The 24,128-nt window shown below is 39.0% G+C and overlaps 1 protein-coding gene and 1 long non-coding RNA gene across 2 annotated transcripts; both read left to right on the top strand.

Moving 5' to 3' along the window:
- Window positions 1–1,458: 1,458 nt before the first annotated feature.
- On the top strand, window positions 1,459–8,899 carry LOC138056493 (prolactin-releasing peptide receptor-like). The gene is made up of 2 exons (XM_068902308.1): window positions 1,459–1,704; window positions 5,207–8,899. Exons 1-2 carry the CDS (start codon window positions 1,689–1,691, stop codon window positions 6,196–6,198), a joined length of 1,008 nt encoding a protein of 335 aa, XP_068758409.1. The 5' UTR covers window positions 1,459–1,688; the 3' UTR covers window positions 6,199–8,899.
- A 5,607-nt stretch (window positions 8,900–14,506) lies between these two features.
- LOC138056443 (uncharacterized) lies at window positions 14,507–18,873 on the top strand. The gene is made up of 3 exons (XR_011133448.1): window positions 14,507–14,789; window positions 16,203–16,373; window positions 18,535–18,873. It is a non-coding gene; the product is annotated as an uncharacterized lncRNA (long non-coding RNA).
- Window positions 18,874–24,128: the final 5,255 nt, after the last annotated feature.

The raw sequence follows: 24,128 nt of genomic DNA, 5'->3' as shown, positions 1-24,128 counted from the left end.
GTAACCCTGGTGTGTGCTGTTAACGTAGACTTTTGATTTTTGAAGAAGTTTTTGTTCTAGAAAATTCGCAAGAAAGTAGGTTTCGCTGTTATCCTCGTAGCGAAAAACTGGCCTTTCGTAAGTTCTTGTCAAAGAAACGGCGGTATAATGTAAATAAGGGAATACTGAGATCTATATTTGCAAATTACCTGTCCTCTTACCACTTAAGTCAAACTCTACATCTCTATGCAATAAGCGCATTCAAAATATTCTTATGCATGATCTACGCAGAAATTACATTCTGTCCCTCAATAAACTTAAAACAACCAGTTATTCCCTTAGTTCTTTTGTTACGTATCTGCTAAGTTGCGAAATCCGCTACCTGGTTTTATCCGTATCACTTAGGTTACTGGTTTTAAACCAGAGAATGCAAGACAGCATTTTGTACAGGGGCTTTTCTTTTTAATTAGTATATCCTTAAATATTGTGTATTTAGTCGTGTATCTGTATATGCAATGTATTTTAGCTGTAAATGTAGTGTGTCGAACTCTGAAAATTTGCATGCATGGGAAAATTACTGAGATTCGAAAACACAGTCGACGCGCATGCTCACTTTCCTTTTTCAGCCCGGGCTGAAATTTCATTTCGATTACATGGACTTTTTGCGGATATTTCAGCCCGTTTGCCCGGGTTGAAAATCCTAGCCCGGTTTCTGCCGAACCAAACAATGAGAGTTACCTACAAGGAGAGTTATCTAACTCTCATTAGTATCACCCAACTAGTGGACTAATGCAAATCCTGCATTTTAATTGTCTACGCTACTAGAGGACTCCAGGTATTACTAACAGTCCTTCGAGTAGCGAAAAGCGTCACGCTTTGTTTCGTTTTATTTCCATATAAATATTTCTTCAACTTGCATTTGCGAACTTTATTGTTGCCTTTTCTGTCCGACTAGTTGGGTGATACTAAAACAATTAGACCCTTCGCCCTCAAGGGCCACGGGTCAATTGACCCGTGGCCCTTGCGGGCTACGGGTCTAATTATTAATTAGTACTCTCATTGTAGCTGAAGAGGGCTGGTTTGGCCAGCCGAAATATAGTACATTACTAAATCAAATCTACGTTGTATCTGCTCTTTTTCACAATTTAGTTTCTCAATTAATTATTTGTAATTACACCAATCAGATCAAGCCAGTTTGATACAACGTACACCGAAAGGAGTATTGTCCAGTGTTACTTGCTTGAAAACTCTGTTGGTTGAACGACGCGCAATGATCGCAGTAATTATCCAGTATGGTTTCAAATTTCTGAGGTTGCGTACAATAACCGAAACTCCATTATATACTCGAAAGTTGTCATTCTCGTCCCCAGAGCCCTCCGTTTCTTTTGGTCACGTGGTCGGCGACTGACAGAAACGGAGGGCTCTGGGAACGAGAATGGGAAGTATCTCTAATCAGATATGGTGCTCACGTGGCAAAGGCGCTTCTTCTTCTCTCTTGGCGTTACGATTGATGGAATTACTGGCGATAGGGGTCGTTTTTCTTAGTACTTCCTGTTTCATGACAACGAATGACCTATGCAAAGAGACATACGCTTGTACATGACAGTGGGTCGCCTTAGGCCAGATCTTTGATCTGACGCACGACAAGGAATTGATCTCGAAGAGCACATTGAACTGTTAACAGCGTGAGCTGTTTACATCTGTAGAAAATGAATGGTTCTTACGGTAAGTGTCTTTGACGTAACAATGAGTTATTCAAAGTATCGACACAGTTGTTACTGAGAAGGCAGGCAACGTAGAGAATCTTTAAAACAATAAATTAACAGCTTGTTTTTGTTTACAAATACATATCTATCGAAGGAGGCAAAGCCTGAGGGTGTCTCTGAAAATGTGACCCTTATATTGGAATAATCGAATAAATCTCTAAAAAAAGACTAAATATACCCAATTTGTAAGCAAAGTCTCTGCTCTACAGTCGTTTGAACGAAAGAGCTTTTCAAAGTGCAGGCGGCTGGCGAATAGAAACAACTTTATTTGACAAATAACAGAAAGTCGCCGTTTGATGACCCAGACGGTACGTAGTTTCGAGCGTTGGATTTTTAGTCTGTTTGTTCCGAAAAAGGGATTACTTTTAAATTCTTGTCTAAAGAAGTCTACCGATGAAATTCATCAACACAGACCTGCGAAGGTCGCTTCCGTTTGAAGAAGCGTGACAAAGTCAAGGCCGGTTTTAGGCGAAAGGATGTTTCAATTGTTACTGTTACAATATCTTTAAAAGTAATCCGACTCAAAACCTTGTCTACAAACATCTCCTGAATGTTTCTGTTGTACGCGTTCACAAACTTATGACACTCAGGTTGTTGAAGCAAAAGACATGTAAATAGGAATAATAGAAAGGACCGTTAGTTCATTCCTTCATTTAGCCGTCTATTTCAAGGAAAATGACGTTAAAAAATTCTAACGAAAACGTTTTGGGGCCTGTCTTCATGAGGTCCTTCAAGGTTATCTTGATATCTGAGTTTCGCAGGCTTAAGTTATTAAATTTGTTGTGATCCGAGACATCAAACCGCAGCTTTGCAAAACACTAATTAGGGACGCACGATTTTCTCGTTAACAAGTGTCTTTGTTCAAAGAGAAGGTAGCAATGATTAAAAAACTACTGAGATTCTTTTTCCACTTTTGTTACTTGTCCATATAGTGGCGGTACGTTAGCTTCGAGGTTTTGTCCAGCTTCTTTTCCCCCAACTATTTCATCTTGAATTGTTGCGACCTGAATCTTTGAGGTTTTTTCGGATTTACCACTAGATGGAATTTGCGAAATGAATATCAATATCGCGAATCCTTTCATTCAAATGCTTGCAAACTCACAATCGGACGTCGTTGTTAAGTTTCAGACTTTATAAAATAATCAGATGGATTTTTAATGAACCTAACTATGAAAATTAATCTTGTCACGTATTTTGCTGTGAAGTTTACGCAATCGGAAGACTTATGCGGTAATGGCAATGTTATGGTACAAAATGAAAAACCAATAATTGTTTAACAAGATGCACGCATTAATGAAACGTAATACGTTACCACGGGAACAAAAGAGTCACCTAAAACACTTTTCATTTTGTCTCTTAACGCTACTACCGTATCTCAGTCAAAGATATCCTGTGGTAAGCTCGTGGATTAAGTAAGATACTGCGTCAGAGAGGTGATACAGCGAATTATCAAGCCTATAGAGTGGTTACAAATGCAGTGTAATACATTTTTCTGTTTTTACGAATGCATGAATGCGCCTGTCGCCTTAACGACCATTTAACGAATGCATGAATGCGCCTGCCAAACTTGAGACGATTCAGAAATCGATTACAAACTTTCCATTGTTTACGCCTGACAGCCTGATTCGACAACCATCCCGATAGCTCTCCACGAGCTAAAAGTCATGGGAGACATTGGCCACAATTTTTTTGTTGGAAAATGAGTGATTAGCAAGCAAAGATAAAACTCTCTGTTAAGTTAAATTATCTAGAATCGATGCAGAACGACCCAAACAAAACTTTCAATTTTGAAGGTGAATGTTATTTAAAGAAATTATGGGTTTCTTAAATGGGCTATGTCAAAATGATGTAATTTCATTACACGAAAAAAGTAGAATGAAACATTGCAATAACCACTTAAAACTGTCGAACAACATAAGTGAAATCCAGCAAAAGGAAAGAGGAGCATCGATGAACACAAATGGACGAGATTGAATAGGATTGCATTTGGGTGATCGTGAAAAAAATCGGCCCGACTTTTTTCAAGTTATGGCAAGTAGCCTGGATAAAGGTCGTTTTCCTCAAATTCATCTTGTTTGTGATGTAACGATAGTATTATCAGTAAAGGATTCCACGTCACACTCATCTCCCATAAGCACCCTAAAATAACGTGACATAACCCCTTTAATATGGTGCCATAAAATTGCCGCTTTGTGAAACAATTGTCTGGATTCATTCCTTCTCAAATTTCAATAGTAAAGATGGCTATGGATCTGGTTCAAAGAATGCATTGCATGGTTTTGTAAGCAATTATTGGATTCTTCATAGGGTACCATAAAATTGCCACTTTGTGAAACAATTGTCTGGATTCAATCCTTCTCAGTGGTACACTTCGTTGAAAGAATTGAAACTGGTTTGAGCTTCCTCGTAAGAAAAGCAAGAAAAAAAATTGCACCATTAATATGGGAAGAAACATCCAAGCTTCATTTCACATTTTTATTTGTAAAATTCTTCCGAGATAAAAAAAAAATTATTGGGGGTAGAGAGGGGAATGGACTACTATGAAAAAGAACGGGGATTCAATTCCTGCCAAACCGACATGCAGGATCTTTGAATAATAATTAATTGAGGAGACTTTGTGTTGTGTCCCATCTGTAAATGGGTAAAAGTTCTATTTTGCTCCGATTTATATGAAAATTGTTAATGCAGCCTACTGTAGGCCAAAACTTAAAAGTTGAAAACGTCTGCGCAAAACGTCCCACCGCGAAAAGTCTTTGCTCCTCTTTGACTGTCTTACAATCCGGGTATCGCCTCGTCCATCCCCTACCGTCATTGTAGAAGAAGTTTTCTCTTTCCAACCAAAACGCTCTTATGATCGCAGAACTATCGAAGATGCTCTTCTACGAACACACTGAACAGCCGTAAAACTTCATACGAGTTAAATCTTTAGTTTTAATAACTCACACATTTCGTCTACGCACATCATTCAAACGATAACAAAACTCCTAAGACTATACATGAATCGTCCAATGTCCTGAATGAATCTTGGAGGCGAAGCGGGGTGAGGTAAGGTGAGATAAGTTGAGGTGAGGTGAGGTGACTACGGTGAGGTAACGAAAAGTCTGTGTTCTTTAACGTGAAGAAGCTCCTTGTTGTTTCTGAAAGCCGTAAGAAAGTACCGTAAGTGAATAAACCGTAATGAAACCGTAAGGTCTAAACCTGAAGTTTACTTGAATCCGTAAAATACAAGGAATAAAAAACTTCTCGAAAAAGCGCGTGAAAACAAACTACACGGGTACACATCTGCGACCCATAACAGGGTTAAGGTTACCGCCACGTTCACAGTTCTGCTGTAGCACCTCCTTGGTTTCAAGAATTCAAGACGGCGGACGACGGAAGTTTCCTAAGCTTGCGTCCGCTGAAATAAACACGCTTTTAACGTACCATTAATTTGACTGTGTGAATTTATGTTACTTAAACAGGAAATTTCACAGCTGACAGTGACTATCCATTATGGCTCACCGACACACAGATAACAGCAATGACTGTGTTATACTCCATAACCATGATCTGCGCTCTGGCAGGAAATTCTCTTCTTATTTTCATCGTTACGAGGCGACATGAAACGAGGAGACTGACCAGCTTCTTATTTGTAAATATGGCGATCGCGGATCTAATAATAACATTGACCGTCTTGTCTGCCACCTTAGCAATGCCTTACACGGATTCCAAATGGCTTCCTGGTGTTCTCGGTCAAATCACATGCAAAGCTGTATACGCTGTTTTCCATGTTAGCATAACCGCGTCCATCTTTAGTCTCACGTTGATGGCGTTGGATCGTTTTCTTGCGGTTGTCTTCCCGATGAGCCGTTTTCCCTCATTTCGTCAGGTAAAAGTACTTTCTTCTTTGATTTGGATGTCTTCAGTGATTCTCATGATCCCAGCGGGAGTTTTATGGACGGTTAGGGAACTCGAGGGGATAGGACCATATTGCGGACCCATGTTTGAAGAAGTGTTTGGTGATTTTCAGAAGGGTGTTACTGGATTTTACACGTACCTGTTTCTTACCACATATTTGATTCCCTTGCTAACAATATCAATACTGTACTGCTTAGTTTGTTGCAACCTGTGGCTTCAAAAGTTACCAGGGGAAAAATCATTACGTGATGTTCAAAAACGGCGACATGAAGTGAAGAAGAAGATTGTGCGCACGCTCGTGATAGTGACCGCTGCTTTTGCAGTTTGCTGGCTCCCTACGAACACCTATCACCTCATTTTGGCCTTCAACGTAGAGCTTCATTCCTCGTTACCCCGGTTCATGATGTCGATTCTCTTTTGGTGCGGACACGCCAATAGCGCCATTAATCCGTGGCTCTATATGTTATTGACCAATCAGCTTCGCAAGTGTCTCCGTGATTTGGTGCGTACATCTCGGAGTAAATCCATTTTCTGGGAGAGAGAAACCTACGTCTGACCGGAAAGAGTAAACCTCTCTTTCAATTTTGGTAGCGAAGAAGGAAAATAGGGGGGAGTCAGGGGCGGGTTTAGTGGTTATCAACCGCGCCTCCAACCACGTGCACTGTGACCCGGGTTCAACCCTGGCCTCGAATCACATGTGGGTTTAGTTTCAGTTGATCTCAATCTGACTCCGAGGGTTTTTCTCCGGGTACTCCGGTTTTCCTCCCTCATCACAAATCGACTCAGTCACTTACATCTGGCTACGGGTGGATACCCTCGATAGGGATAACTTCTGGTATCCTTCCCTTTCATTGAGTTAAATGAACAGAGTTGTTGTTATTATAACCTGTGATCCAAGCCTCGGTCGTTGAAAAGGTGGATTACGCTATCCACCGGGTAAATCACTATCCAGAGGATAAACACTGGCAAAACCAATTGAGTTATCCGGTGGATAGTGATTTATCCAGTGGATAGAGCTATCTACCCTTCCAACAGGGGGCCAAGGACCCGTTTCTCGAAAGTCCCGAAACTTTCGTTTTCGGGTGTCACAATTCCGTTGGTGTTTCAAGAACGGAGAGGATTTAAGTGTTCACACTTCACAGTCTTTTTTCTTTTCGTTACCTAAAAAACATGTTAAAAGATCGGCTTTCCAAAACAAGCTGTTGGCAATTTCACAGATGGATTTTCGGTCCCGAAAGGTTTTCGGGACTTTCGGTCCCGAAAAGTTTGCGGGACTTTTGAGAAACGGGCCTTAGGGGGCCGTTTCTCGAAAGTCCCGAAACGTTACAGGCCATTTTCGGGTGTCACAATTTCCTTTGTAACTCATGAACGGAAAGCATTTAATCCGTCAAACTTCACAGTTATTTTTCCTTTTTGTTACCTTGAAAACATGTTAAAAGATTGGCTTTCCAAAACAAACGGTTGGCAATTTCACAGATGGCTTCTCGGACCCGTAAAGTTTTCGGGACTTTTGAGAAACGGGCCCCAGGTATTTAATTAAAAACGTGATGACGTCATCACCACAGCCACTTTGTGACTCAACCAGTTTTTCATCTGTGACGTCATCACCAGACCTCTGCTGCTCACGCTCGTGAAAGCTTCCAAGACTCTTGTATTCGCACGATTCTTCTCCGTGGTAATCAAAATCAAGTCCTATCTATAGGGAAATCGCCGTTTACGTTTTGTCTAATTAGCATGCGATGGCTCTGTCCTAACACTAGCAATTGTTTGTTATCATTGATTGCAAGGTACATATATGGAGGCAAAAATAAAGCTCTTGCACAAAGAACGGTTTACGAATACCGTTGAGTAAAGAGATTATTTTTTTCCGATGGCGACTCGGGGTTACTCGGAAAAAATCCGAGTGCTCCGGGAGTCGAGCCTGAGACCTTCGGATTATCGGTCTTCCCCGAACATCCCCGATCAGTACCGCCGAAGAAAATTAATCATAAACGGTTTTTATCTCATTCAGTGCCCGAGTTTACATTCAAGGTCTACCTCAGTGTATAGTTCTTTTTTAAAATAATTAGGATAGTACGCCCACTCTCATTGGTCAATAGCTGTGTTTAGATGAGAGTATGGAAACACGGCTGTGACATCACGAATTTTGATTGGCTGGTAGGAAATATGAGCGTGTATCCAGAAAATCTGTTTCAATCAAGAATTTTCCTTCATTTTTTACCTTCATTTGTCGAATTATCTTTGAGAAATATTTTATAAAAGCAGTAGAGGACTTTTTTTCCCCGTGTTTCCATAGCCTCATCTAAACACTCGGGAAGTTGGGAGAATTCTCCCAACTCCCCCTCGTGTTTAGAGGAGGCTATGGAAACACGGAAAACGTCATCTATGGCTTAATTCTCCAAGTTTGTGCCAGACAGATGATCCGTTTGTGGTTTTAATCATAACCATTACAATTTTCTCAAATTTGATTGGTGCATTCATTAACTGCTTTATTTTTCACTAATTATTTGTAGGGTTGTAATCGGACACTAACTCGACAGTTGGCTGAAATCAGACACCTGTAAACGGACAATTACATCAGCTAATCATAATAAGTGCACTCAGCTTAACCCACCAATCAAAGAATTTATCATAATAACCATAGACATAGCAACAACCACTTACCCTGCCAAACTGGGGATTTTTCCAAAATGGACAAATTTGTAACATTAGACACTGAAAAAGGAATGCATTTGTTTTTCCGGAAATTGTAATGGTTATGATAAATTGGTAAGAGGACATCGTGTTGTCTAATTCGGTCTGTAATCATACTCATGATTGAACAAAACGGACACCCGCGGATTTTGTTCATGACTCGTATGATTACAGACCGAATGAGACTTCATTACCATTATAAATTAGGGCGAATTAAGAAGTATACTTGAGTGTGTGTCGCATGTGTTTTTAAAACTGCGTGTTCGTGCACACGTGAGGCACAACTTTTAACATCCCGTTTACGTGAAACGGCATACGTCGGCTTTCCGTTTCACGTTTCACGTAAAATGGAGTGCAGCTAGTGACTTAAGCTGCGTGATCCGCAGCAACTTGGAATTGGACTCTGGAATTGGACTCTGTTAATCTCGAGTATTTCGTTAACAAAAAACAAAAACAAAAGCAAAAAGCCGGAGTCTTTTTAAACACTGTTTGTAGAAAAAGACTCTATGTAAAAAATGAAAATAAAAAATGATAAAATGTAAAATAAAATCCTTTCTGTTAAATTTTGCGAGTTTCGATGAAGTTGTTTTATGAGTCAACTTGAGTTTATGAAAAAATCATGAGGGAAGGAGTCAGTCAGGCTACTACCATGAAATCTAATTTTTCATTGTTTGACTTACCGGACTATGGTTTTGGGGGTCTTTTTTTCCACAAGCAACTTGTTATGCAGAAATAACGAGAAGAAAACTCCACGCATCCGGCAAACGTAAAAAAATGGCGGGAAAATCATTGTCACGAGGTCAATTTTGCCGTTCGCGTTTCCCGTAGACGTAATGCTAACCAGGTGATCTGGTGACGTAATTTGGTGGACTGGGAAGAAGAATTTTAACGCCGTATCCCACAACCGCGCGCGGCCTTAGGTGTTGTTTCCAAACTCCCTGCAGTATTGCCATCGCCAAAACTCAACAGATTATTACGTGTATACTACATTTCCTGTTACTGAATGAACATTCAAGTAGACCCGACAAGACCTAACCTCGCCTCTGCCCTGTTGAATTCGAAAATAAGGCCGCGCGCGGTTGTGGGATACGGTGTTAAAATGTTTCTCCCCAGTCCTCCGAATTACGTCACCAGATCACCTGGAAAGCTCTTTATTGATTTTATGTTTCGTGGCGTTCCTGATCCCGATAAAGACGTCGCTTCTAAAGTTCAAGCTGCGTAATGAATGAGTGCAAACCGTACGAAAATTATGTCCCCGGGGAAGCAATATTAGTAAATCAACAATGTTTCCAGAATGAAACTGCAGCTGGGAAGTTCCCATAGTTCAGAAGAGAGGCAGCTATCTCGTTCTGTGAAACGAACTGTGTGGTGGTTATGAGAATTACTATGTCACGTTATTTGCTTAGGTTGTTAACTTATTTATTTTTTTGGATCTCAGAGAAGAAAGAACGAATTAATAATGATATCCGAAAATTGAATTTAATATTATGGCAGTCGTTACACTGTAGCTCTAGATTTTGTTTGTTTGCTCCCTTATTTGATTTTTCACTTTTTTGCCAACAAGTAAATTCCTAAATTTCTATTTTACTCGCCGAACAAACGATTAAAATTGGTCGAGTTTTAAAATATTTTATTATATTACTACCTCAGCAGGTTATTAAATATCAACATATAGATTGAATAAACCCAACGTAATCTTATGTTCATACCAAAAACCGAGATGCTTTGCAACTGTTCCATTCTTTAAAACAAAGAAATTAGGTTGGAGTGAAAAAACAAACAACAAAATGATAAGCGATCTAAAAAGCTGCAAAAAGTACCCAGCGGCAGGGGACAGAAACGAGTAGAGCCTCGGAGAGTTAACGTTAACATATTTTTTTTCCATGCGTACAAAGAACCTCACCTGTGGAAAGGTATCTCGTTTACTCTGGGGTTGACGTTGAAAATGAAAATCTGCACAGGCAAAACCAATGTTCATTTATTAGATTAAGACCTTATCATCCTATCCTTTTCATTTTAATTTCTTTTTGAACTTTCAAAAATATATGGGTGGAAAAAGTGGACGGCCTAATATGTGATCATTCATTATTCGCATGTTTACGTTTCACCGCATGAAACTACATTTATGTGTCATGTGTACAAGTCATTTTAATGAATGTTTTATCTCTGAAGAGTTGTCAGTGCATTCAAGCGACGTCCAGAGACTTTAAAGGGCGATAAATTTTGAAACACTTTTTTGCGGGCAAGCAGCTAGTATTAGATCCTGACCAGAGTTTGTGGGACATTCTCCAGTCCCTCTGAATTCTTCTCAAGACGAAATTTGATTGGAAGGCTAGTGGAATATGCATACAGCAGAATTTGCAACGGTGGGTAAACATGAAATTTTAAATCGATGTAGAAGGCGAAAGAGAAATCGGTTCTCAGTAGTTTAAGCAAAGACGACGGCTACGGCAAAGATGATGCCACAAAGCAAAAGTGTTATTAGTTCCTTTATATATGGAATATAGAGAACTCCTACTAACGAAAACTACGAAAATTGTGCGCAAACGGATTAATGACCCTTAATTAAATCCGTTTGGGTTGACTTGTAGCTCCACTGGCGCGTGCACTCGAATGGGCGGGTGACGCCCTCATTTTTCCCGATTTTGCAACTTTACTCGCTTGTATCTCTGCCTCCGGACGGTGAATGTTTTTTATTTTTTGCATGTTAGCTTAGAATAATTTAAAACGTTTGTTTTTCAAGTTTAAAAAAATTCTGTAGGTGAAAAAAAAAATTACAGACAAATTTAAAAAAAAAAAAGATTTTTGTGAAAGACTAACCCACAGATTTTGTTGGATTTTGTTGAGATTTTTTCTAACGTTATCTGGTAACGCTGAACGGGAACATTTTGCCGTCCCGTTTTTTCAAAAAAAGGCAATATATCTTGATTTTAAGGCTCAAAGAAATGCCTTATATCGTCGCCATGGTAACGTTATTTTGAGGAAAATGTGATGTGAGAAATCTATGATGGGTACTTCGCCAAATTTCGTCTTCATATGATTACCCTAACTGTATCTAAGGACAGAATATGTTTACTTGTTTGAAAAAAGGAGAAACTCTAATTTTATTGTTAATTATATTTTGAAGTGACGTTTTCGTGGCCATTGCATTTTTCACTTTTGTCCATTTCTTTGCTGCCGTCCGCCAAACAACAACGTGAAATAGCCAACTTTGAGGTTTTATGAACTGAACGTCAGCACTTGAGGATAAAATTTTATTTTTTCTCCTAAATTAAACACCGTTCCAACTAGTGGTATTTTTTGAGCAGCTACCACATCCTTGTCAGATTAAAAAGGTTGAAATGGTCACGAAGTGATTCCATTAACGTGAATTTATATTTTGAGATGACGTTCTCTTTTCCGTCGCTTAAGCTTCCTAAATTTTAAGTGCCGACACCCGACGAAAAGCGTCGGCCGGAAAAATCGTGTACTCCACTCAAACCAGCCGACAACTTCACATTTTATTGAAACCTCTGGGTTCTTCTGGAAACTTCATAACGGTTCCATTAGCAGTAGATTCGATACCATTTGATTGTTATTGTTAATAATTTGACTCTTGTTCATAACATCCTTCTCCGAAGCCATTATTTTGACTAGTAACCTTTCACTGTGTGAAAACAAAGGTCTGTTTCCAAGATTATCGTAGCTTCGAATGGGAAATGACTGCAAAGCACTATGGTTTGTAGGTCTCCTTCTTTTTAAATGAAAAAGGAAACTCGGACTTGGTACACAGTCTGCAAAGGTAAGTGCCGGCAAATTATTTACTTCAAACATTTAATTCATTCCTCGTTTCTTGTCTTGCAGTCAATCCCTGGAGAAAATGCTCAAAAATGCTCATAACTTGAAATTTAAATTATGGTAACTTTTAAGAAACCTACGGTGTTGTGCGAAGCCTTCAAACTATTAATAATCCTAAACACTTCGTCGCACGCAGCTGGTACTCAGGGTCGGCCAGGGTTTTTGGGTATAAGGTGCACAGGGGTTTTTCAGTCGGTATATTTCAGCTTAAATATGGGTATTCGGTATATCACTTTTTTTTTAATTTCAGGTATTACATATCCCAAAAAGTATGAAATTAGACCGGTTCTTATTATTTAAAATAAAGTTTACCTGAAAATTTAACCCCAGTCGAAAAGAAATGTCAACGTCTGCCTTTATTTCTGCTTATTTTTGTCTTAGTTTTTAAATGTGTGTATCTGTTGTTGCGGTTTTATTTTGTAGTCGCTTCAATTTGTGTAACTACCGTTCCTTAGCTTGTAGGGGCTAACTTGAAAATTTTAGTTTATTTAGCCCCTAGACACCTCTAAATTGTAAAAGTTTAGCAGTTCGCGGATCGTCTCCCCTTTTATAGCTCTAAAATTCCTTTAAAAATTTAAAGCTAATGGTAGAAAAAGGTTGTAATAATAAATATGGGTTATTGACCAAGTCAGTTCGGTCAAGATGGCTGGATATTGGCCAAGTTCTTTTTTTGCGTGTTTATGGACCGAGACGAAGTCACGCAAACAGAACACGCAAAAAAAGAATGAGGCCAATATCCAGCAATCTTGACCTAACAAGCTTGGTCAATAGAGCATTTATTAAATGGGATAAAACACCAAAAAATGATCTTTGATCTTGCGGGACCAAGGGAGAAATCCCGAGCGGGCAAGACAGCTCCGTCTTGCACTCTCGGGTAGCCAATCACGGCGCTGGATTTGGTTCATCTTGCCCACTCACGGAGCTAGTCCTATAATGAAAATAGTTGTTGTTGTCAGTGGAGACGTGGTTGATTTCATGGCTAACATGACCGCTGAACGTATGTTTCGTGGACATTATAATTCTGCACATGCCGTGACATCAGTGACATCCGGTACAATAGTCAGGTGTCTCAATGGCCTGATTGTAACGTACAAGAGTGATAAAAGCGTGAAATTTGGCACACAACTTGCTTATGCCCTAACAAATGATATTAAAAGGGGTTAGGCCCATGTAAATCTGCTCACGCTTCCGTTTTAAGGAGATTTTAGTTTTTGACCAAATTCAATATTTTGGGATACCTGTGGTACGATTTTCAACGGAATTATTTTACCACTATTTAAGGCAATTGTTGCATTTTTATCTTGATTTGATCACTTGTTTATGTACTTTCCTATTTTATTTAAGATTGGATTTTAAAAAAGCGTTGACAAAGCCACGCGGGTAGTGATATCCAGTCTTCGCTTGACCAATAACAAAGGCAAAATAAATAAAAGCAGAAAAGCCTGAGAAATGACCGCGTCTTCTCGTATAACCAATCTGATCATACTAGGAATGCTTATGCTCGTTGCAAAAACCGTCACAAACGCCCGTCGCGTCGCTCTAAGATTTCGCTCTGGGCAGTCACATTTACACAATGGCGTGCACGTAATGGTCATCCAAACTGGTTTCCACTGATCATGATTGTTCTCTCCTTCAACCCATGAAAAATCTGTGGCAGAAGGAACATCCTGCACCGCGTGTTTTAATGATGTCCAAATCCCTGCCTGGTATACTGCCCTTTGAGCATGCTGCAGAATTGCATCCTGAAATTAAGTTGAAATTGTTTAGAGAGAAAACTATAGTTCTTTTTCATTTTACTTTGAGAAAAACGGCTTTCGATAACAAAGTGTTTACTTACTTTTTATTAATTTTGCAAGTATATCTCTCCCCAACTGAAACGTCATCATCACATTATTTTTCCAAATATCTAACTGCGTTGGAGGAATAATGTCCAAGTCTCTGTTTCGCTTCAATTCGAGAATAGCATGAAGCATGTGGCGTCCACAGAGACCAGGGGACTTGATTTGTCATGTATTATGATCCTAAATCTCCCTAACTTCTGGAAATTCTCTGACCAGACACCCAGCTGCTGGCAGGGATGAGTCGCAATGTGCTCCAGGACAGGTGTTACTTCACTATTCAATTCTCATGCCCGCCACGCTGACTAATAGACGATACCACAGGAATCCCAAATCTTGAATAGTAAAATCTCTTTAAAAAGGAAGCGTGGGCAGATTGACATGGGCTTCCCTTCTAATATCATTTGGAAGGGTGTAAGCAAATTGTGTGCCAAATTTCATGCTTTCATCACTCTTGTCACGAACGAGCCTAATTATAATTAAATTTTGCGTTAAGCCACCAAACTATAAGCACCTGGCATGCAGACCGATCTGATTGATCATGACAACGCAGACAACGACCGCCCGAGCGATTTTTCTTCCAGTTTCTTCAGCCGAAAAGTGGTCTACTTATATGACAATAAGTAAAGAAAGCTTTTCAGATTGTTACGTTCTTGACGGCTACGGAGGGTTTCAAGACAAAGCGCGTGAGTGTGGCATCGATAAGCTTGTTTTTTAGATTGGTGTGAAGCATAAAAAGCCCAATCCACCAGACTTTCCTAGCGGCAGATTTTTCACGGTAAGCTCGGAAGACGAATGGAAAAGCTACCAAGATTTTATGTTGGGCAATAACGGGAATTAGCATAAATACACAGGTGATTACACAAAATCGCGTGCTCTCATTGGCTCGCTATCTCGGATTACCAGCCGATAATCACCTCGACGGACAAAATGGCTGCCAGTAGTCGTTTTGCCACTGTAAAGGAAGATGATTTCGCGTTGAAATGTTTTTTATTTTCTCTTTTTTGAAATAATCAGCTGTGTATTTATACTAAAACAATTATTCGCCTCAGGCTCAGTGATTATCTCGACTTCGTCTCGGTGAATATTCACCGATAATCATTGCCTTCGGCGAATAATTGTTACTCGAACTTGTTAAAAACTTGTTAAAGTTTTAAATCCGTTAATTTTACCCGTAAAAAATTTTAGCCACCAACTTTTTAAAACTATACTTGACTCTTTGACAAAATAAACTCTTAAGGTGAACTCAGACGGAAACCGAAATTTTATTGACTGCAGTTCTGACAGCTTCTTTGTATTTTGAAGATTAACGCAAATCAAGTGATTTCAAAATTTTTTGCAATCTTGATTTTAGGATTACATAGGTGCATTATTGTAAGTGTTCCAACATTCATTTTTGCCTCCATTTTATGGCTGGGGTTTTACAATCAATGAATGGGATAAGCGTAAAACCAAATGCTACCATTGGTACTTCTATGTCATGGGCGGGTACACAAGTTACTGAAAATATCACCATTTCGAATATCATCTTTCAGAATTGTGTTAATTACGTTTGCATCAAGAATCCGTCCGGCTGACATTATCTCATTTCATCTAATGAGATGACTGGTCTAGTTTCAATTAGTTCGAACTAAACATAAAAATGATAAGACTGAACGCCCTTGGATATTATATTAAACTAACACTAAGCTATCTTAAGAAAACAAACTAACGTAGTCCAATTATATCTCTCCTGGCTGAAGCTCAAAGATCATTATTAGTATCTGGGCTAAGTCCCCTGTAAAAAATCAATAAAAAGAAACATCCAAAAAGCACCTTATGTAAATTTTTATAGAAATATTAATGATGAAACAAGTGACAATTCTAAAGACTCTTATAAAGTGGCAATTTTTAAGGCGGCCTTAAAAGGGGCATTTGAAGGTATCGTTAAATTGGCAGATTTACAAGACGTCCCAAGACGTCCCAAAAGTTGCAATTCAGTTTAAGGTACTTAAAAGTGGAAATTTTAAGTCGTCTTGAAAGTGGGACTTTTCAAGAAGCGTAAGTCTCTAAATATAATTTCTTCATTACGTTTTTATAAAAGACATATAATTTTGTGGCCTTGATTTTTGGATATTGCTTTTTATTAATTTTTCATACTGGACTTAGCCCAGATAACGATACTGACTGATCTCCCAATTTACCAGTACAGATAACTGGAGTTATTAGATCTGACAGGACTGCATGCTGGTCGCTTCGATTTTAGCGATGACGAAGATTAGCGTTTTACTACACTTGACCGTCCTGTTGGATTTTGTCGGCAAGAACCAATCTTTTGGACACGACTTCAAGCGTTCGACCCTGTTTCATAAAATTAAAGAGGGTATGTCACATGTATATTAGATCGTATATAATTTTATTTGTTTCCAATTTGTTCATCTCCCATCAAGCTAAAGTTGGAGTCCCTTTAGCTTTGTACGTAATATCGCTTGACACAGAACCACAGCGAAATACTGCAAATATTTTATAGATCTGAAAAACCCTTCTTCACTTTAGGATTTCATCCACAGACAAAATAGTTACAGCCCGGCGATCGATCTAAGAGCGTCATAAACTGACCGTGTCGGAAAGTCAACCCCTATCTGATTCGAAAGTCACACTTTGAGGTTTCATGATTTTTATCAAAATATAAAAGTTTCAAATTGCAGTAGGCGAGAGTCGAAAGCATTTATGGGTACAGCGTGTAGTTGGCGCTGATTGTATCTACAATGTTGGCGAGAAAAAATCTCGATACAAATTAAGTCACAGTTGCTTTGACAAATCGCAAAGGCTGCAGGTAGCGAACCTATCAACACGTGACACACATGCAGCTGACGCCAAGCTCGGAGAAAAGCTCGCGAACAACTCGAAATTCAATTCACAATTTTGCATCTTTTCTTTCTCAACATTGACTCTACAGAATTATTTCTCTTCAAACACCACACATTTAAGCGAAAACGAAGGACAAGCTTTGACTTTATACTTTACAAAGACAAATCATGTTTGTAAATTTAGATCATTCTCCTCAGTTTTTCATCACAGATATATGTTAATTCTATTTAATTTTTTTTCTGTATTTTTCTTATGTAATCAATTCATGATTGTAATAAAATATTTCCGAAACATACATATCTTTTGACTAAGGATATTGACATAGTTACAGCGGTTATCAGTTACACGAGCCCCTCAACGACGTTTTTTCATATTTCGAATTAAAGTAAAATTTAGGTGGACGTCAATCAAATGTGTCCATGACGATACTCCTTTTCTCTTGACCGCAGTTGAATTCGTCGTGGAAACATTTGATGGACGTCCGCCTAAATTTTATTTTCAATATGAAAAATGTCGTTGAGGGATGCGTGCTACTGATAACTCCTGTAATATTATTACAGTTTATATTGTTAATTATGCTCTCAATGAAAACGGGCTTTATATGTAGACTCCTGGTTAATTTGCATACGTACACGTGACAGTGTGCCACAAGGTGTCTCCTTAAAGTGCTACAATGATAAAAAAATCACTTCCTTTTTTCTTGATATTTTGAAAGTGTGATTGCTTAACGTTGGACTGCAAAAAAAATTTGAGCTTTGGTTTTTATCCAAAGAGTTTTGGATTTTACTGTTAACTTTGAGGGTAAGTTTTGGATTTTTCACTGTCCACCATTACTCACGTTCCAAACTGAGCGATTGGACCTCAGAGGGTTGGATCGTGGGAAAAAAGACGTCATTTACTCACCAGCTTGAAATTTCAGCTGGTAAACGCAGCTTACTATATGTGCAAAACAAGAGTTTTAAAGTCCCATACCCCGAAACTCCCGAGCTGCATATTAATTCATCCGCGTACACACACATCGCATTCTTTAACTATTGAGTCTTTAACGTCATTTTCTCCTCGATCCATATCATTCAAGATTTTAATATTGGTAATGGCGGACCATTAAATACGAAAATTCCTGTTAAAATAAACGGTGTTCTTTTGAAATCAGAGCTTAAAACTTGGGTCACTTAGTGTTTAGTTAATATAGCTTTCAAATCCAAAGAAAAATGGAACTTGATTTTTTTTGGTCATAGTATCACTTTAAGCCTATTCTGGTTTACCACGATAAGAGGGTCATTTTGTGACTCCTACACCAAGTAACACGAGTCTCATCTCTCTCTGATTGGTCGCAAAGGAGATGCTCTAAACCATGAACTCCGTTAACAAATGTGGGCGTAAAACCGCGGTCTATGCCAGGGCATTTTCAGGGTCCAAGTTAATTTTAAACTATTCTTTTAGCAATAAGTCTCAGATAGCACGAATGACTCCCGTATATTCTCAGCCACTCGATCAGAGGTTAAGGAGAATCGAATGGGTTTTCCGCAGGTAATAGCGAAGAATAACAACACTGTCGATCCTAAATCTAATACTGACCAAACTATAGGACGATTTGCCCGTTTAAACGCTTTGTTCGTCTTCTAGTGTGAAAACGACCAATGAACACTGAAAACTTGCATTTATCTTTTTAGGAGAAGCGTTAAATGGTCACGTGATTTCGGTACACCAAGTTCGCAGCGAACTGGCCTGCGCCCATAAATGTCATTCGAATCACAGATGTGCTTCCCTCAATTTTGAAGCTCAAAGCGCGCGATCCTTACGCACTTGTGAGCTTAACGCCGTCTCTAGAACGTCTTCTGATAAGACCTTGCAAAGCCGTGATGGATTCACCTATTACGAGCCTTTGACAATAGTGAAGAAGCCCCAACAAGAAATCACCACCTTGACTCCGACAACAAGTGATGTGCTGATCAAGACAGCAGCCTCAACTCCAACTGAAACAACAGTCTCTCCAAGTGTGGTATCCACGACGGCAGCAGGCACAAAAGGTAAGTAGTTAACTTGGGAAGGTCGCGTTCTATTTCTCCTGGTTAAAATCACGCTACATAAATACTTAGTTCACCGCTCCACATAAGGGAAGTACGATTATTTTTCCCTTTTAACCAATGATAATATATAGATTTAGCCAAACCTAAAAGCGGAGCTCCCGTTTATAACCCCAGAAAGCAATATAGTGTTAACTTTATGGAAATAATAATGATTCTGTATAAAGTACAAAATTAATCGTTATTAGTGTGTACAGTTTACAGTAATCAAACAGATCAAAAACCTCTGAGCTGACATCAGTAAACAAACAAGCCTTGCAAACAACAACTAACCATTTTAATCAACAAGTAAAACTGAAATTACATGCACAGTAATCTCTTTCACAACATTTTCCGTTTGACTGACAATCTTTACTACCTCTCTCTTCAGTTCAGAACAACAGTAAAAATCTTTACTAATTAAAAAGTCAACCTAAAGTGTAGTAAATTCGCTTAATCGACTGAAATTTCACAGTCAAACAAAGCAGCTCACAACTGGACACCCATTTCACACAAAAAACCTTATAAATGTGATTCTTGATATATGTCAGAATCTCTGTCAACACGGAATTGTACACAATTTCAGACGTTATTCCTTTTTTAGATAGGTTTAAAAAATATGTCAGGCAGCGAGGCATATAAGCTTATTATTAAAGAAGGAAACCATTAAGCTTACCTGAAAGCTAACCGTTGTAAATAATTGTTTTGTCTCTCTCTCTATTTCTTTCACCTTAACGTTGATTTTCATTGAAATTTTCTATTCTTCTCCTTCCTCGGCTTCTCGCGAGGCTTTCCTCTCTTAAGGTGTCTCAAACCGGTTTCAAAACTTGCTGTTCTTATTAGAAGGATTGACACTACAACACCATTTCACTTAACAGCAATGTTATGGTACCATATGAAACACCGATTATCGCTGAAAAAGATTTGGTTGTTTTTGTGACTTAAAAGGTTACCGTGGCAACAGGAAAGCCCTGCAAAAACAGCCCATATTTTGTCATTAGCTGCTCATATCTCAAAAACGAAGTCTGTGACCCCTATTTTATATTTCTGAAATGTGGTCAGTACGTCAGAATGAAACTTTCTGTAAAGTTTAAAAAAATGATGTGGAGCGGATTCAGAGCCACCTTAAATAATTGAAAATTTAAGGTAGCTGTTACGTGATAAAGTGTTACAGTGTCAATTCTTCTAATAACAAGGTCTCTTGAAAGTGTTGAAACTGGTTTGAGCCACCTTCAATTTTTCAAATTTCGTCGCCTGCTCTTTATCCCGTTGCTCATCACTGATATGATTTCCCGCCAGAAAAACGCGGGTTGCCAAATGCAACGCTGCCACCCGATTTCCATCCAAGGAAAGTTGCCCGAACACTCCGTCCCCAGGGGCTGTCCTGCCTCCCCACCTCCACCCCGACAGTCTGTACGGGCGGGCGGACGTACGTGACGTCATAACCAAAATTTCTCGCATGCATAGATTTCCCAAAAATCCTATTCATGGTGCTCCGCTGGCGCGCTTCGCCCGCCTGAGCTCCCTATTATGAATTGTTTTGTGGCATAATCGTAGAAGTCGCCGTCGTCGTTTCTTAAACTCCTTAAAAACGTGTCGCTTTGTAGAGAGCGTCTTCACCTGAGGATCATGATATTTGCATTCTCTTACCAGCTGCTGAGCAAGACCAATGTTATTTTTAGGTTGAAGACACACTTTCAACAAGTTAGCAGGTGTAGCGATAGTCAAGAAGTGATTAAAGTAATTGTCGTCGTTGTGAAATTAAAAAAAAAAAACAGCTCAACGTTTTCCTTCAGCATTACTGGCCAAGAGGGCTTAGATATCTTGCTATTACGTATACTCAAGTTTCAGCCCATTTAAAGGCAAAAGAATAAATTGATGAACCAACGTAGTTCCCTACCATACTTTCTGTTCTGGTAATAGACGTATCAACCTTCTTTCAAGAACGCGCACTCTTCGTGAGGGCTCATAGTGCCATTAACGAATACTTTGTTCGTTTTTTTATCTAACACCGCATTCACACCATAGCTTAAACACGTTTAAAAGCTGTTTAGTTAAACATGGTTTAAAATTGTTTTCTTGATACAAGTTACTACCTGACATAATGTAGACTCCAAATTCAACACAATGAAGACACACATTAGAACTTACATGAACCCTACGTAAAACTGTAGTCTTTCAGCCTTCCGTTGCTCATTTTTTATTTTGTTAAACCTGGTTTAATTAAACGTCTTTAGTTGGTGTGAATCGGGTATAAGACTGTGCAAGAGAGCCGGAAAAGCATGATTTGAAGACTAGAAGGATCGCAGCTCCGACTTTAAGATCGGGAGTGAATGCAAATTGTATGAGGCAGTCCGGCCCAATGGTTATGGCGCTTGCCTTGAGATCCGGTGATCCCGGGTTCAAGACCCATTTTGACCACTGCTTAAATTTGTTCCTGATAGTCCCCGGTTTAACTTCTCAGCTGCACTTGTAAATAGCCAACTAGCTTGCCTCAGGCCAGTTTCAATTCTTTACAGTTGATGCTGTATGTTCTGTTCTGTTGTGATTATTTCTTTGGCCTTGAAAGCCCCTATGGGGAGTGGTCAATTAAGTAATAGGGAGCTTACGAAACGACGACGCCGACGGCAACGACGACGCTACAAAACAATAGGTTTAGCTCCAAAAACAATGGCTCTGCACGCTCTGCACGTGCGTTTTACATTTTGGTACATTTCTTTGCCGTCATCTCCTAAATGACGACGTGAAATGACCAAATTCAAGGTTCTGTGGAGGACGTTATTACATGACGATGAATTTTCAGTTCTCTCTCTACGCTTCCAACCCACTCATACCAGTTTAATTCCTCGACAGTTACTAAACATTTTTAACGCAAAACGACATGAAATAGTTTCTTAGTGACATGAGTCCTCGTTGCCGTCGGCGTCGTCGTTTTGTAAGCTCCCTATTATGTATGTATGTAACTTTTGCCAACTTTCTCGTTTGTTTTTCCTTTGTGAATTACTCACGACTTAAGGGGGTGGCTCTTAACTACCAAACCGTTGCTATGGACCCCTCCAAATAGTCATTCTCGAATTCCTTTAACTCTGCAGTTATCCTCTTTTGGCAAGTGCCTTCTATTTAACATTCCTTTGTATGGTTCGACTCGCAACCATATTTGGTTAATCACATGACCAAAACAGAAAATGCCAAAGAACTCAGCGAATTAACTATGTTTTTCAAAAAATTTGAACGCAAAAGTTTGCGCTTGTGTAGCGCAGCGTGCGGATGCAATTTTGAGAGCTCCAGGATAGTGTGATTATGTTTTTATAGCTACAAAGTTTTATAAGTTTAAAATGGTTAAGGATACTGTGCAGTCACTAAAAGCTGAGAATGACAAGCTAAAGGAAAAAGTGGAAGAAGTTTTTGCCGAACTTAAGAAAGTTCAAGAGAACCTGAAGGGGAATCATGCTGGCGGCCATGTTGCAAGCGCATCTGATCCAGACGCACTGAAGTCCTTGGACTTCCTAAGCAAAGAATATGACGATCTTAATGAGTTCAGAGACCGAGCCTTGGACAAAATATCCACTCTTGAAAAATCACTGAAGCAGTTATCAACCGAAGTATCAAAAGTTTCGATGGCCATTGATCAGGTCCAAGAGTATAGCTATTCCTACAATATCAAACTCGTTGGCGTCCCCGAGTTGGAACCACTCGAAAATGCCTTCAAGACCTCGCAGCTTTGCTCAAAAATCTTCAATGCAATTGGAGTAGATATCAAACCGTATAACATCGACATAGCCCACAGGATTACGCCACGCCATGCTACCGAACGACGACCCAAACCTATAATTTGCAAATTTACACGAAGGCTTATTCGCGAGCAAGTTATGGCACGTCGTAGGGAAATTAGAAATGTAAACCCAACGAGTATCGGTCTACAGGAAGATGTCTCTCTGGATCAAGTTGGTATCTTCGACCATTTGACGCCGCGTCTTCAAAGCTTGCTTGCAGATGCAAAGAAATTTAAAGAGAGGTGTAATTATGCATTTTGCTGGGCCAAAAATTCGATTGTATGGCTGAGGAAAAGCGAGGGATCTCGACCCATCGCAATCAAGAGTTCAAGGGATTTAGATAATCTTATGTCCCGTGAGCAGTCATCAAGTTAAGGAAACATAAGTCAAGTAGCAATACAACCAACTAAGGTAAACAAAGCTCTCTTACAAGAGCTTCCGTACTATTCATGTGATATTATTCCTTCTCACGGTCAGTTTAATAATAGTTTAAACACAAGTCTCCCTACCAAGAAATATCTTGAGCGTTTACCAAGCTTTAATGAATTGGATATATTTACTCTAAACAGTTTTCCCGATGGAAGGTCTGATTTTGATCCCTATACCACAGCTATCAGCTGTAGATACTTTTCTCCCCATAGTTTCTGTCATTTTAAAAGACAATTCCAGATTTCGTCTAATTCAACCGATGGACTTTCATTTTTTCATACCAATATTAGAAGCCTGAAAAGTAATTTAGAAAAATTTCAAACCCATTTACTAGAAGAACTTGATTTTCATTTTAACATAATTGGAATCACAGAAACTAGAATAAGAAATGAGCTTGGAGATTTGGATTTTAATCCCATGATACCTAATTATAACTTTGAGTATGTGCCGACGCCCCTTTCAGCTGGAGGTGTTGGCATATACATTGATCAAAGATTCAAATATACAGTTATTGAAAAAACCTCTAATGAAGCTTATCAGGCTCTCCGGGTTGAGTTGCATTTGCCAAAAAAAGCAAATATGATTTGTGGTGTAGTCTATAGACAGCACAATTCACCAGAACATTTTCAAGAATATTTTGATGAAACAATTGAAAAACTTAGCGCCTCTGGGAAGAAAATTATCTTCATGGGTGATACTAATTTAAACCTTCTCCGTTTTCATTCCTGTAAATATGCTCAAAACTTTATTCTCTCCCTGCAAAGCTTTAACTTAATGCCAACAATCGATAAACCAACAAGAGTGTATAATAATTCTTATTCACTTATTGACAATATCTTTATAAGTAATCTTGAAGATTATAAAACCAGTGGCAACATAATTTCCGATCTAACCGATCACTTCTCACAATTTTGTTTTCTTCACTCGGATAAAACTATTTTCAAGCATGATTGTCACAAAAATTTAGCACGGGATTATTCAAGCTATTCTGAAACAGAA

This window comes from Montipora capricornis, chromosome 7 (genome assembly GCF_036669925.1).
Source record: "Montipora capricornis isolate CH-2021 chromosome 7, ASM3666992v2, whole genome shotgun sequence".
Classification (NCBI taxonomy): Eukaryota; Metazoa; Cnidaria; class Anthozoa; order Scleractinia; family Acroporidae; genus Montipora; species Montipora capricornis.
The sequence above is the reverse complement of the archived record's forward strand: the minus strand, read 5'-3'. Positions and strand labels throughout refer to the sequence as shown.